This window comes from Anser cygnoides, chromosome 3 (genome assembly GCF_040182565.1).
Source record: "Anser cygnoides isolate HZ-2024a breed goose chromosome 3, Taihu_goose_T2T_genome, whole genome shotgun sequence".
NCBI lineage: Eukaryota > Metazoa > Chordata > Aves > Anseriformes > Anatidae > Anser > Anser cygnoides.
The window spans coordinates 79,690,537-79,706,212 of NC_089875.1; the positions used below are offsets into that span (position 1 = coordinate 79,690,537).

At 36.8% G+C, this 15,676-nt stretch overlaps 1 protein-coding gene across 16 annotated transcripts in view; it reads right to left on the bottom strand.

Annotated features, from left to right (window-relative positions):
* The window catches only part of KLHL32 (kelch like family member 32), a 123,873-nt gene that overhangs the window by 34,461 nt on the left and 73,736 nt on the right, over positions 1 to 15,676 (bottom strand). For 14 of the 16 annotated variants that reach the window (XR_010830445.1, XR_010830447.1, XR_010830446.1 and 11 more), the window contains one exon: positions 2,836 to 3,051. The exons of 1 other annotated variant lie outside the window; for it this stretch is intronic. Coding sequence is in view for 11 of the 15 variants with exons in the window: in XM_066994501.1 (XP_066850602.1) it covers positions 2,836 to 3,051 (216 nt within the window). In the remaining 4 variants the exon portion in view is untranslated. Of the gene's footprint in view, positions 1 to 2,835; positions 3,052 to 3,971; positions 4,066 to 15,676 lie in introns of those variants that run through there. One more of the 16 variants, XM_066994505.1, reaches the window with a different exon arrangement.

Sequence of the window (15,676 nt, forward strand, 5' to 3'; positions counted from 1 at the left end):
TCAGTTTAAATCACATTCCAGCATCACCACTCTGTGTACTTTGATGCTTTAAAATAACTACCTTAATCTTTATGTGCATTAGGATCGAATCGCCCAGTGGATATTGGGAATTTAAACTACTGAAAATAACTGAGCTCTGCAGACAATGACATCCTGTCCAGAGGTTCATTGAGGGAAGCTTTAATTTGTGCTTAGGGCTTCATGGGAACCCTACCAGTAGAGGTGCCTTGGGGACATCGTGAACTCATACTGCCATAACATGCACGCACGTGTATGTGCAGGAGGCCACACTAGTCACAGGTAAGACAGACAAATGAAATGGTAGCATCCCCCATCAGTTTTTCTATTATCTGCCCCACTTTGTGCCAATTTCCTCTAGCTTCCCCAACACCTCTTGCTTTGCTGTTCTTCCTTAAGACATGGGATGGGGATTTGTCAAAGTCAATGAGCACTTTATTACAGTGAGAGTGCTCAGTAATGAACAATTCAGCAATTTAATGAGATTCTGTAGATCTGTCTCCAACCTGTCCATCAAGTTTCACTTCTATAAAGCACCCTGACACTAATCCTCTGGCATACCCAATCTTCACCCTGGGCTGAATATTAGATTCTTCCATGGTATATTGCATTACCACTATAACCTTAGCAAAAATGATGAACTTAACTACACTTGAGGCAATATAGCCAGTCTGATTTGATTTTCCTCTATTGGGTTGACTATGAGGGAATTACTTATTTACTAAGATAAAGCAAAAACAGCTTCTTATTGCCTTCTGAATGCCTAAATTGGTAAATATTTATGTATGTCTTTTAATTCATCCTGGGGACCTGGAATATTTATAAAATATATATTTATTCCTGGTTGTACAGACTGAATTAAAAGACACACACACATTTCGCCTGCAGCAGAAAATCAGTTTAAAAAATTCTTCATAACAGCATTAGTAACCTTTGGAGAGGCAATTATGATAACACTTAAATGGACAGTGTGGAGTTTGTTGTCACTCAGAAAGCAGCATATTACCTATAAGTATCTCTCTCCACTATGACCCTGCAACAGAAACATAGGCTTTGTCAGATTTGCCTCATGAAGTTAACTAACTGTAGTGCACACAATTAAGAATATTATTTCTGAGTTCTTTCTGTGGGACAGGACAATGACACAGGATTTAAAAATCACTTTCCAAACTTTATTCCAGTAGCCTGCATGGCACACAGGATCCTGTGTATGCTTGTTCGTTATTGAGCTGGCATTAAATAATACCTACATGGCTTTCTGTAGCAATTTTTCTAGCAAAAGTATCTCCAAGCACATAGCTAGTGAACCTGCAGCGAACCTGCAGAAAAACAACAATAAAAGCAAATTGGCCAATCAGCCATGCCCCATATATGAACTTGTACATCAAAAACTTTTCTGATAAACAGAATATGGGCTAGGACTCCAGAGTATCCTGCCTAAAAACAAAACAAAACGAAACAAAAACCTATCACAGGTAGTGTGCTGCAGGTTCTCTTGTAAAGACATCCTCTAGAGAGTAGAGCAAGAAAGAGCCTATCTTTATATTACTATCTGCAGAAAATACCTTTGTAAAATACTCCATAATCTAGCCTCAAAGTTTTGGGAAACGGTGTATCAGTTGTCAGACTGAAGAGTTAAGTTACACTTGCATACTGTCTTTGTGGTTTGAAGAGCTTAACTAGGCATTTTTATTTTTTAAGAATACTTTGTTCCTGCATGACATTATTCATCCACAGAACATGAAGTGCCCTACAAATGAATACACGTTTTACCTTTTGAGAAAATGATGGCATATACATGAAATAATTTGCTTTAAAAATCTGAAAGATAAGTAGATAAGTAACAGAGATTGAAATAAATATAAAACACTCTTCTGACTCTCTGTCTTCTCTGCTGGGCCAAGATAACCCACTTCCTAAAAGAAAGCACAGGTGTCTTTCAAGCAAATTGCATTCTACCTTGAAATACCCTGAAACACTTTCCTTCTGTAAAACATGACGGTGAAAAGGAAACCAAAAAAAGTGTTTGGGTAACAAACGTTACAGAGATTTACTTCCACTATATCACGAGCTGCAATTTTTGCAGACATATGATGGGAATGTTTCCAAGGACAGATTTTGTTTTAGTTTTTGTGTTTCTCTTTACAGACTAGACATTTTTTCGTAATAGGTGTTTTTTCCTCCCACACTATAGGTTACAACATAATGCTTGTATCTTGCTATTATTCTATGGCAAGCAACTTGGTGCTTTTCTGGATCCAACTTTTTTTTTTTTTTTTTTTGAAGGAAATGTTTGCCACCTCCAACTTCTTGCCACAAACCTACTGAAGCCTCCACTCATCTCTGAGCAGAGCAGTCTGTGTGACAATCCTCAAGTTTGATTCAGGCAAAATCCGTTGCGGTGGCCTAAACAATTTCAAGGACTAACGAAGTTTCCCTGAAGTGAACGGGACAGACTGTGGAAGCAGGTTTGTCACCAGATTTGTGGCACTAGCCTCATCGGAGATGACAACAACAGAGTCACATGCATTGGCCATCTCTTCCCACCAGCAAAGTTTTGATCTGGAAGAAAATCTCTGGCCACATTCAAACAAAACAAGTTAACCAATAAAACACAGTTCTCTTTAGAACAAACTAACTGCATTAACACAACATGACGTTTTTAAAATTCATTTAGAAATTTCCCTCGGTTGTTACTCACAGCTTTTCTGCAAGCTTTTAATTCTCCCTCAAGATTGCTCCAGGGATCCAAAGCAACAGAGCATTGTTATGGTTTAGAGAGTATCACACATTCTGCTTGTTAACCAGTCTCCTTACCTGCCAGATTTGTTCTTCACTGAGTGAAGTGAGTCTATCACTTTTAAAAACCTCTCGAAGAAGACAGTATGGGAGTGCCAGGACTTCTTCAGGATGATTCTTCAATAGCTCAGAGAGATGTTTTACTAAGAAGTCAACCACTGCATTCTCCAACAAAGTGAGGTTGAAGAGGTCCGCAAGCTTATACAGGTCCAAGTAATTAAAACTATTTAATTCCTAAATGGGTGAAGCAAACAAAATATGTCTCAGAAAAAAAAAAAAAAAAACAACAATAATGCCAAAAAAAAGGGGAACAAAAAGCCCACAGGTCTCAGATAATGAAGAAGGTTGTTCTTTTGGAAGCTGAGAAGAAGGAAGGTAATACAACTTGAAATTAATTAACACAGCTTCATTCAGAATCTATGTGCAAATGTTAACAGTGCATATGCAAATATATATGATACTACTCATTTACTTTGGAACTGCTACAGTTACATATGCATACAGCATCTATAAGAAATATGCCTTAGTACATAAAATAATAAACCAGCAGGATTTACACTGTATGACGAGAGCTCACAGGAGTTAACAAGTGGATTAAAAAATGTATTTGTTAACTACAATAGTTTGTTACAAAACAATTGTTTCTCGTTATTTACTGTTCTGATCGAACTAGAGCACCTGTGCAGTACGATTTTTAGTTCCACGAAACCTCACAAAATACAAGACTGTGAGCTACATTTTATTGTGCGTGCATTTATCTTCAACGAACAAATAGACCTTTCTTTTTCCAACCACTGACAGCAACTTATAGGGGATGTTGGTCTCAAATTCTTTCTCTCCCTCCTTCTAGCAGCTGAAAACCTGCAGAGACAAAAGCTGCAGTGACTCAGGGAAAGAAGTTTTTTCATTCTGATAACAGGTAATGTATATTTACAGGTTAATGTTTTTGTCTTGACAGCCCTTGGAAAACAGTGTCTGGACAGCTAACTACTGCTACTCTAGACCACAGGCTCCTCATAATTCATCCACAGTAGAGAAAAGCACCCAGGACGTTTGGGAAGGCAGCCCGTGTATCTGTTCTCTCTGTTCTCGCTGTATGCTCACACGTCTCTTCCTCTCCCCTCCGCAATCCCGGTTTTCATCTTCCAATTTACCGCATTGCTCCCTCTCAGCAGCCTTCTCCTTGACCAGCTCCAGGTGTGAAAGTGACAAGAACTGTTGTCAGTTTCGCTCCGTGGTTCGTTAACACAGGGACTAGAGCAGGGAAGAGAAACAGACTGAATTAAGTCAATTTCACTTTCGCTGCTCTGCTGGATGGGATGGCAGAACCAAATGAAACTGACAAGAAATCTTGTAAATGTCAAATGAGCTGCACGGCTGGCAGATAGAGCAGAGCAACAGGGAAGATGGGAAAGTGCGAAGAGGGTTTTTTTGGAAGGTTTTATGGGCTACATCTCGAACGTGTGAATTGGGTGGCTGTCCCAATGACTGTGGAGCTGTTTATGCATATGCAATGGAGAGTGGAGAAAGAATTTTTTTCACCTGCTTAGAGAAGTCAGTACCGGAGGAAACTGAATCAAATTCCATCGCAGGCTCCTATTTGCTGCATTATCTCCCAACCTGAACGGTCCACCTTCACTAGCACTGTCGTAGATTAAAGACAAATCCTATTCATTACCTACTTAAACTGCAGCATAGGAGCTTCATTTTGTTTTCTTGGAAGAACAAAGAAAAGTTGTTTATGTTGTCAGAATAACCACTAACATCCCCAATGCCACAGAAATTCGGAACAGTTCTATGGTGTCACCTTCTCTTCACATTAACATAGAGGAGGTAAGGATAAATCCTCTCTAGTTGCAGACAGACAGAAAGAAAAGAATGAATTTTACACGAGAAGTATCCGGTCTGTGCACTTGCCCCGTGACTCAGTATCTGCAGATCACAAACAGTACCTCACAACACCACATCGAGGATAGCCACACAATGGTGGCACCAACGTAAGGCAGTAGGCAGTAAAATCAAAGTGAATCATAGAATCATTACGGTTGGAAAAGACCACCAAGACCATCTGCTCCAACCATCACCCTACAACCAATGTCACCCACTAAACCATGTCCCTAAGCGCCAGATCCAACCTTTCCTTGAGCACCCCCAGGGACGGTGACTCCACCACCTCCCTGGGCAACCCGTTCCAATGCCTGACTACTCTTTCTGAGAAGAAATGTCTCCTCATTTCCAACCTGAACCTCCCCTGTCACAATTTGAGGCCATTCCTTCTTGTCCTAAAACATCACAGCATTTAACAAGCAAAACAATGGTGTTATCATCGCTGGTTTGGAAGACTATTTTTTCAAAAAACTTCTTGATTGAATGAATGTGAAACATCCCACAAGAAATTTACTATAACTCAGTGTATGTTTATTGAGCTCTTTGGTAGTAAACAGCTAGATTTGGGAAGGATAAAATAAACAAATAAATGATCAAGCATTGGGATCTGAGGAGCAATGTTCCAACTAAAATACAAGCCCAACCAAACTCCACTAAGGGTCAATGGAGGTGGCTTATGGTGGTCTTCAGAAGAGGACTGGAGATAATATAGAAAAATCTTTCCTCATTAGAGAGTAATGTGACACACAAATGCAAATTTTCCCTGAAAAATCTTCACATTTTCAAATCTGAAAGATACCAATACACCTGCATTTTTTCATTTGGGTACTTCTGATGATCCCTCAGGCTCCCCTACCCCTTAAATCAACACCAATTGAAGTTTTTGATGAAAGCTGTCATACATTTGGAGAGGCTGAAGATACCTATGGATAAATAAACAAACTCTCATCAGCTGTTTGTTTACAATATTATTTATTTATTTCTATTTTTAAGTGTTCATTTACTCCAGATGTTTATTTATTTATTATATGTCTGCTTATTTATTTATTATGGGGTTTATTTGTTTACTTATTTTTATTGGTAGGCTTCAGCAGTCTTTTGATGCTTTGTCTAACATAACGTGTTAATGACTTGCTGGACACATGGTTTACTGCTTGATGAATACTGCAAGTATATTTTGTTAAAAATGATCTTGGCCTGTAATCAGAAACACTTATTTCTGGTTTTGCAAGGTCAGAATTGATCTACGGGCTTGTATTTCACAGCAAAAGAAGTAAGTGGTGCATTAGCTTTTACAAATGAAAATTATCAGACTGTCATACCAATATTCCAATCAAAATGACACAGTACTATACATTACTGCCTCTGTGATGATACAAGAGGGCCAAAATGTCATGCGGAGATTGCAAGATGTATACCACGTATCAGATAACCTAGCTCTCAATAGCTGGAAAGACTTTCAAAAACATCAGAATAAATGCAGTATGTAAGTTGCAAAAAAATACAGCTTATCTTCTAGCTTAAAAAAAAAAAATGTATCAAAAGTATCAAAGCAATCACTATCAATTCAGCCTGATTGGCTTCCTATGAATAGATTTGTAAAAGTTAAACTCTTAATTGAATTTAAAAATTGTTAGATAAGTGAAAAATGAAATAGGATACTAAATAGGAAATTTATTTCTCGTCATGAGTTCTAGCAGTCTCTGGTTTCCATACATTTTATTATATTGTGTTAAAGGAGCAGCTACAAAATTTTAAAGTTGTGCACATCTTTCTTCTGGAACTGTATCACTGCATAAGTTCTTTAAAAAACTACAAGACAGTCCTATGTAAATTACTGTAACTTTTAATCTCGTTTATAAAAACTTTAAAATATATGCCATCTATATTTTTTTAAATGAAGGATGAAATAGGAACACAAGCAGAACTGTCACAGAGAATCAGGGAAAGATAGTGATCCTTCTCTCTTCTATGATGCATGTTACACTGAAATATGCAAACTGAACAAATGTGTCTAAGATCATATATACAGATCTTCAACTAACAGATTCTAAAATCTCACAGTGTAGTTAAATCAATTTAATAAATTGGCCAAATTATTTATCAGTGTCTACTTCTAAAATGAGAAACTGTCTTTGATCCTGTGCATTCCACTTACTATACTTTCCTCCTCTTCCCCACTCCCAGAAATAAGAGTCTCCATTGTTCTACATTACTGGCCTTCTGTTTCAGTAGCATCAGCCTCTAGATGCTGACCCAATTCAACAATGAGCTGCCATTTAAAACCCGTGTAAAAAAAATCAGTTTTCCAAACAAACATAACCTGAAAGACGATATTAGATATTCAAAATAAATGATGTGACATTGTCTGTGTTTTGATACAGAGGTGTATTTTAATATAGAGATGTGATAAATTGTCAAACAGGGAAAATTATATAAATATTGTATTTAAATTACTTCCAAATCCATCTTCATTCGTTCATACTTTAAAGAATAATTGCATTGCAAAAGGCACAGAAAAGGATGTAAGTAACGGATTGATAAATTAGAGTTAATCATAACCAAGTACACAGTAGAGTACAATATACCTCTGTTCCTGTGCTCCACGTTATAAATAGCAGAAAAAGCACAAGGAGAACTAAGGGGAAAGAATGCATTTCTTTATGACCTTATTTGAAAGATAAACTCCTTGGGGAAATACAATTTATTCAGATTATCAAGACCCTGCTGTGCAAATCTACAGTCTGGGAGCACACTACAGAGATCAAAAAATATTTACTTTATTCTGTTGGGTATAAAAGCTTTTAATGAATGCATAATTAAGACAGAAAAAGTATATACAGCTTTAGAAATTCCACTGCCAAGCCAAGCCATTAATATCCGAAGTATCATACCCAGTTGTAACTCCACCTGCTTCCTATTTAGATTACAACACTGTTGTAAATCAAGGTACTAAATGCCTAGCCCTGCTGCTAAAGCTGAGAGAGTTGCATTGTGACACTATTTTGTCTTCTCCTAAGAGGGGTTCAGCCTCTTTAAAACAAAAAACGAGCTGTAAGGTCTCTGGGACAGGGATGTGTTTGCTCTCAAGCAGCACCTAGCACAGCAGGGTCTTGACCCCAAGTTCTCCTGGTTCTCACTTTGTTAAATACTACAAACCAGCTGCACTGTTCACAACAGAACCTTGATGTAAGTCATAGCAAAGGCAGGCTCTAAATAGATCAACAATTCTAACAAAGTGAAAAACTGTAATGTGTAAAAAAGTAATGTGTAAAAATACACTTACATGGCAACAAAAGGGATCAACTCAGTTTTAAGAGAAAAAAATGCATTTTTGTTGGTTCTCACTCTTTCTATATCAACATAGTTCCCCAAAACCTCACTCTCTTACCTAAGACCTGACAGATGAGGCACGTAGTCAACAGCACAGCAACAGGCATACATATTTCATACTAAGCATATGCACAAATCCCTCAAAACTACATTTTAGATCTTATTTGAAGTTTTCCTGCACCAAGCACCAGAGCCATCCAAGTCAAGCATGAAAGACATTTTTGATGAAGTCCAGCCACAGTGGAACAGCTGGGTCAGAATTTCACAGTGTATAAAATGGTGTTTACATTTATTACAAGATCAGTGCAGAGGGTAGGTATATTTATAGGCACTGTAAAGGATAACTTTTTAATTGACTTTTTTTCTTTTTGGTACATCACTACTTTCTCAGCACTTTATTTAATTCTTACTTTTGTTTTCTTTTCATGCTTAAAAGCATGAAAAGTTGTTTTACATCCTTGCTGTTATTTCAAAGTAGGTCTCAGACTAAGTACAAGAGCAGCAATAACAAAACAACTCAAGCCTATTATTTTCCCTCCTCCTTGTGAGGACATATCTCCCTTCTCACTCAGTATTTCCCTATATCTGCTTAGCTTTCAGTTTCTATCCTGCTGACTGGCGTTAGTGAGCACCCTTTTCGAAGGCATGCAGGAGGCCTGTGACCTTCACTAGTGCAATAGAAAGCTGTGACATTCCCAGATTGCCCGGGTGATGAGATGTGTTTAGTCTTTGAAAATCAAAGTGAAACGTGTAATATGCAGACACTCAAAAGTAAAACCAAAAAGTCAACATTTTCTAGAATCTCAGAGAGATTCACTTAAGTGATTAAACAGTACAGGTATTTCCAAATGGCAATCCATCTGAATAAGTGATCCTAATTATGTTCTTATATATTACATACACGCTTGTGTGTATAATGGAAAGAAATATAATGAAACATTAAGACTACAGCTAAAGTTTCATGGTACCATTGGAACAACCACTAGTAAAGTTCTGCAGTGTTTTCAACAGCTGCTTTCCATTGCTAAGCAGATGTTGGTGTAGGAACTTACGTACCTGGCACAAATACTCCCCAGATGAAAAACTTCACTGCTTAGAAAGGTATTCCTGGTAAAACAATCATAACCACCAGTACTATTTAACAAATAAAAATACAGAGATGAAATGGAAAGTAAAGGTTATCTAACCCTTTGCGTGCCTCTTTTATACTATTTCAGACAGTGTAAGCCCACAGGAAGAATTTCTGCAGATTTATCAACATTTTAGTTTTTCCGAATTATGGGAACCTGGTCTCTTCAAACATTATGAGGAATGACATAATCCTGCAGTCTTTACTCTGGCAGAAGTCACAGGATTTTGGTACATCATCTTCAAAAATATTTCATTACTTTACATTTTTGCTAACTCTTCAGAGAGACTACAGTGAACAATAAAAGCCGTAAACTTTGGCTAATCCATCAACCACCATCAACCTTGTATGCTAATGCTGACTTATCCCTTTTTTGTTGCTAACGATGTCAAATCCAGAAAGAGCAAATTTTGTCCTCCAGAAATCCAAAATTCACAGGAGTAGCAGTTAAAAAAATATTTACCATCTTACTAAAGGAAAAAAAAAAAAAAAAGAACTGTGCAACACCATTGCTTTCAGCTCTTTTGTAGAGCTTAGTAACAGTTTCAGGCCATGACAACACAGGAGTGGGAGCCAATTCCCCCTACTATACCAGACAAGCTCATCAATCACAAATTAAGAAAGATCCAGCTTAAAACAGACTTTGTTCTTGCTCCCAAGTACAACTACCAGAAGACTCAGCTGATTTTGAGACTTTCTTCTCATTTCCAGCTTAATTTCCTCCGACAGTTTATATGCATTTGTTCCTGTGCCAATATTATCTTTTAGTCTAACAGCTCTCTTTCTCTTCCCCCAGGTATTTATTCCCTTGACGTATTTACAGAAAGCAATCATATTCCTCCTCAGCCCTCATTTTGCTAGGCTAAAAAAGCTAAGCTCTTTTAATCCCCTCACGTAAAGCAGGCCTTCCCGATCATCCTAGCTGTCCCTTTCTACACCTCTCCCAGTCGGACTTCATTTACTCTTCTGCATGGGCAAAATCGTCACAGTATTCCTCATGATGTTTCAGCAGTACCTTGTGCACTGCCATTAATACTTCCTTAGCTTTATAAATTACCTTGCATGAAATATCCTAAGCTCAAGCTGCCTTTTTCTTGATGGTGTCACATTAGTAGCTCGAAGTCATCCCATGATTTAATACATGAAAATTCTCTGTAAACTTGCTCCTCAAGTGAGACACAATAACAGCCCTTCTGTCTGTCAGGCAGGACAGAAATGATGTGACATGTTACAAATGGGAATTGAATATGAGCCACTGAAATGCAGCAGATTCCACTAATGATGCTCAGAAATGATTTTCCAATTGCTTCCAATTTCATTTCATTCTATATGTGAGTAACAAATCTCATAATTGTCCTGGTACATACCAGTTACTTACTGGGGAAAAAATAATTTCAGTTATTTTCGTAAGACTTTTTCCAAAAATAGGCAAGAAAATCCCCTTAACATTCTGAAACACAAAATAAGTTTAAAATCAATATTAAGTATGAAAACTTTCACATAAAGTGGAAATGCAAGTAAAAATGTTTCTAACACACAGTATGTTAAAAAGTGATTTTTATCATTCATCCCTGTTCCTATTACCAATGAGAAAAAAAATCAGCATTACTGTTAGACCTGTTAACAAAGGTATTCAGGTACCTGAGAGTTTCCTTTTCCAATGCCTTTTTTTCCCCCATAACTTACTATTTTGCCAAAATTTAATACTTTAAAACTGAACTTTTCCAGCCTCCAGATGAATCTCTTTATGAAAACATCTCAAAAAGTTTATTACACATTATTAAGAATGAGACTGACAGGAAAAGACCATTTTTTTTCCACATTAAAAACATTCAGAATGGAAATAGCTCGCAGGAGTTGCTGTCACTGTAGAAAACCTCCACAGACCCCCTCCATCAGCATCTTGAAAAATAAACAGTTGGATTTGCTCACTAATGGCTTGTTTGAACTTTGCAGCTAAAATCTCACCCTGTTCTATCTGAGCTGTCCATAACCTCTCCCAGAACTAACCGAGACCCTGTCTGCATCATTATCTATTGTGGGCCAAACGCAGACTAGAAAACCTGAAGCTGAAAGTCTGTTTCTACTGTGCTGCCTATGAACTGCTTTGGAGCCCTGGCAGGACAAAGACACTGCCACATTCAAATGCAGATGCATGAACAAAACCCAGACCGGAGGAAAGAGCAGGAGAGCACATGCAGACAAGGAGCCCAGAGATAACAACTGGGAAGCAGTATGGAATTCAGCAGCAGATTTACTAGAATTACAATTCCAAAAAGACATGGCTTCTCAAGGAGGCTGGATGTTAATTCCTCAAGTAGGCCTGCATAAATGCAAACAAATAATGATGAAGATGGATTACCAGGGTAGTCACTAACTAAAAAAGAAAGTCAACATTCATAATGTTGCACTAGGAGACATATAAGCAGAATATTCTATTACCAATATTTATCAACTCTTACCAATATACTAATGTTTACACTCTAGGTATAAATAAGAACAAGGGAGGTGTTCATGTGTAAGGACTATATGAATCAAACAATTCTGTTTCATAACCTTTTTATGACATTTTATTTCTGGAACATTTCAATGATGTGTATGTTTGCTGTGTAATAAACCCAGCGAGGGACCGCTCTAGTTAAAAATCTCTCTGCTTCAGAATCCCAGACAACAGCCTTCCACTGAACGCTTAAGGATTACAAAGCTAATAAACGCATCTAACGATGGAGAACGGGGAAGTGAGGTAGGCATCTAATCCCACCAGAGAATGAAATAACTGTCTAAAACATGTGGAACGACTGGTTAATTAACACAGATACATTCCATCTCAGACACATTTGCTAAACAACTCACAAAGCATCAAAACTTCCCCAGAATTTTAAGGTACTATGCGATATTCTAACTGCAGAAAGACTGAATCCAGTGCAAGATAATTCAATATTGAGTATAATTTTGATAGTCAAAGTAGTCTATCGAGTCACAATTCAAGATTAGTAGCTCCTAATGCATCATACTAATCACATCACCAGAGCTTTCTAATAGCATTTGACTTGTGTGAAAGGAATATGGCACCAGTAGGGAGCTTCTCTTGTGGAAACTGTATAAGAACTTGCTTCTCCCAAGTATACAAGAAATATTGGCAGAATAAGATGGGGCAAATTTAACACAATAAGTATTAGAGAAAGTTGGGCGTTACAGAATTTCATGAAAGATCAAATATTGCTGACAAAGGTTTGTGTGTGGTCACTAAATGATCCTGTTGCTGGTGAGTTAAATGAAGATGTGGAAGCATCAATAAAACAGTACCAAAATCGATACAGTAAGCATGGAAAAATGTGAAGTAAACATAATGAATTTATGACAAGAAGACATAGTCCATTTTTAAAAGTAGATGATGATGTCACAAAGAGACACAAAAAGGGCAGAAAATTTCAGCACTTATGTCTCCACTACTTTTATTTTTTTTTTTACAAATAAAACAGAAATCTATCCCACATATGCTCCTGCTGTTTCACCACAGTTTTTTATCTGTAACTAAGACAGATGTGAACAGAAATTATATGCCTTAATACCACCACCATGGACAACAAAGCAAAGAATTTTAAAGGAACTAGCTAGAGAGACCTCTAATCCAGAGTAAACACTGAAAAAGAGTAGGAACAATGGAGAACCTGCAAGGGATTGCAGATCATGTCAGTGAACTGTACATTAGTCAGCCTAGTGTCACATAATGGATGGAATTAATTTAGGAGTCTATTTGCAAATACAGGCAAAAAAAAAGAATAAAATAGTAAGACCTATCAGGTAAGCGCTGGAAAATAGTATCTGTTATCTCTTCAGACCAAGCATGGTTATTTACATCAACTCAATTGACAGAATACTGAGTTCTCCAAGACATCCAGGTAATATGTATACTTTCTTTTTTATCATTACATACATTTAATAAGATACATCTTAGACGGATGAAATATTTGTTCAATGACAACCTCAAAGTAAGTTATCAAGTGTTGTACCTTTTTCCAGGGAAGTCCTCAAGGAATTGATTCTTGATCCAACACCACTAAAAGTATAATTGAACTAGACAATGGTAAATTTTGCTATTAGAGTTTGCAAAAGACTCCATAAAAGCAGTGGGGTCACAAATTATCAGAATGACAGAATATGAGTATTGCCTGGCTTTCCCAGCAAAATGATCACTTTAAAAAGCAAGCAAACAAACAAAAAGCATTTCTGAGAACCAGGAACATAGCTGATATAGAAAATATAACAGGTTCTATTTGGAACAACACTTACAGGCCATCCAGAAGGGACTGAGAAGCTGTCAAAATAGCAACATGAGTTCTCAGCACAGTGCCGTGGCAAAGAAAAGGCTCATGTCATAAAATGCACACTGAGTGCTGTCTAATAAAAGAAAGAAACACGCTTGCTGCTTCACATAGCAGCTTTAAGAATACTGCTCAAATATTGGTCCCAGTTCTGAAGTCCACGCTTTAAGGGTATGAAAACAATATACACTGGAAAAACAACCTTGTAAGATTTAAGGTGCTCAACTCTTTTTTTTTTTTTTTAAAAAAAAAGAAAAAAAAAAAAGAAAAAAAAAGAGAAAGACTCCTAGAGGATTTGATCTTGTGCAAAGATATTTATAACATGGAGACAATACAAGAAAGCTAGAAAGTTCTGACAAAATTTTCAGAAAACTGTTTTTGGCTTGTGGATATAGGATCAAAATTACCCTGGTCTTTGTACTAGGCAGTACAGGACTGCTTGCACTACCTTCATGTCATTTCAAACATTTTGCAGCTCTGCATCTCAAGAGACTTGTTGCAGCTGCGGGAAGATACAAGGGTACTCATCAATTAATAATCTGATCATAAGCATCTGGACGACAAAAAGGCAACATTAACGGTGTATCAGAATATATTTTATTTGGAAAGCTGTTCCCTGTTCAGGTAGCTCTGTACTCCTGCAATATCTAACCACCCAAAAATAACTAAGAAATTTTGTGCTCACAGCACTAAACCGAGAGAAATTTTCATCTTACAGAGAAAAAGGCGGGCAGAAGGATGGTTCAAGAAATTGCCCGTGATGCAGAAGAAAAAGAGCTACAATTGTCTAGAACCTACTCCACTATTTCAGTTGTTATAGAATTCTTCCCCTGTCCCAACTGTAAAACAATTTATGCAGTTTAGTGTATCCGCAAAATGTCTGTAACATGTATAAGCAGTATGTCCTACTAAAATAAAACTTCTTTACAACACTGTCCTTAAATTTATGCAGTGAAAAGAACATCTCTCTTTTTCACATGACTAGTAGCTGTGCTGGTTGGTAGGTTTACTAAATAATAGTCAGAACTGGTATCAGGAAAGAAACAGGATTTATTTATTTATTTTTATTTTTTAAAAAAAGAGTAGTGCGAATGTGGGAGGAAAAGTGAAAGAATGAAAAAAACATGGAAGCAACATTGAATAAAATTAAAAAGTTCATTAAAATGAGTTCACCACACTTTAATAGGATTAAGGGTTTTTTGTTTGTATTTTAAGCATTATTGACCACGGATTCACTTACCACTCTCTTGGTCAGAAATTATGACAAATCTGACTCTCAAAAACAGAAAACCTAGAAGGACCAAAGTTCAAACATCAAAAATGGACCTTGAGTCCATGTTTGGCAGTTCCTATATCTGACCTTCATCAGTACCAAAAAAGTCACAAGTTGTCACAAAACACATGAATGTTCACATTGCTAAAGGTGCAAAGCATCAGGAAAGCATAAGCCTTCAAAGATCAAGATCAGATTTCTTTATTTAGTTTCTAGCCATTTTTAACAAGGACAAAAAACTATCCTACCAGTCTCAAACTGGTAATAGTCAGAATCCTGTGCTTTACCACCAAGGCATTTTTCCACAAAAATACATGAGAGAAATATTTAATCAATGTTTTATATACGTTAAAACAAAACAAAAAAAAAAAAGGTAAAATTATCATTGGCTTAAATATGTCACCTTGAAGCCACCACCTTTATAAGCAGAATGGGTCATTGTAGAGCCAAACTCCAAGTGTTCACAACTACATGTGCTTGCCAATATCTCAAAATTCAGAAGTATATGACGTGCCCTCTTCTGTATCCCCTCAAACACTACCAGAAAGAAGTGAAGCCACAGACGCCCTTTAACAAAAAACTGGAAAGGCATTTAGAGCATGGGCATACATTAGCTGCAGAAATAAACTGTTTTTGGAGTAACTAGGCTAACAGTAACAGTTATTAAAATTGACCAAAAACTCAGTGAAAAAAAATATTTTGATCAATGATTATTCCATACAATGTTAATTAAAAATTAATCCTTTTCAAATTCAAGTTTGAATTTGAAAAATATTTGAATTTGAAAATATCAAGTTAATGATAAATTTTGCTAAAACATCAAAATTTCACAGAATTCAACCACCTCTAGAAGCAAAACTCTAAAAACAGGTTATTAGAGACTACATATTCCTGATGTTTTTGTTTTGTTTT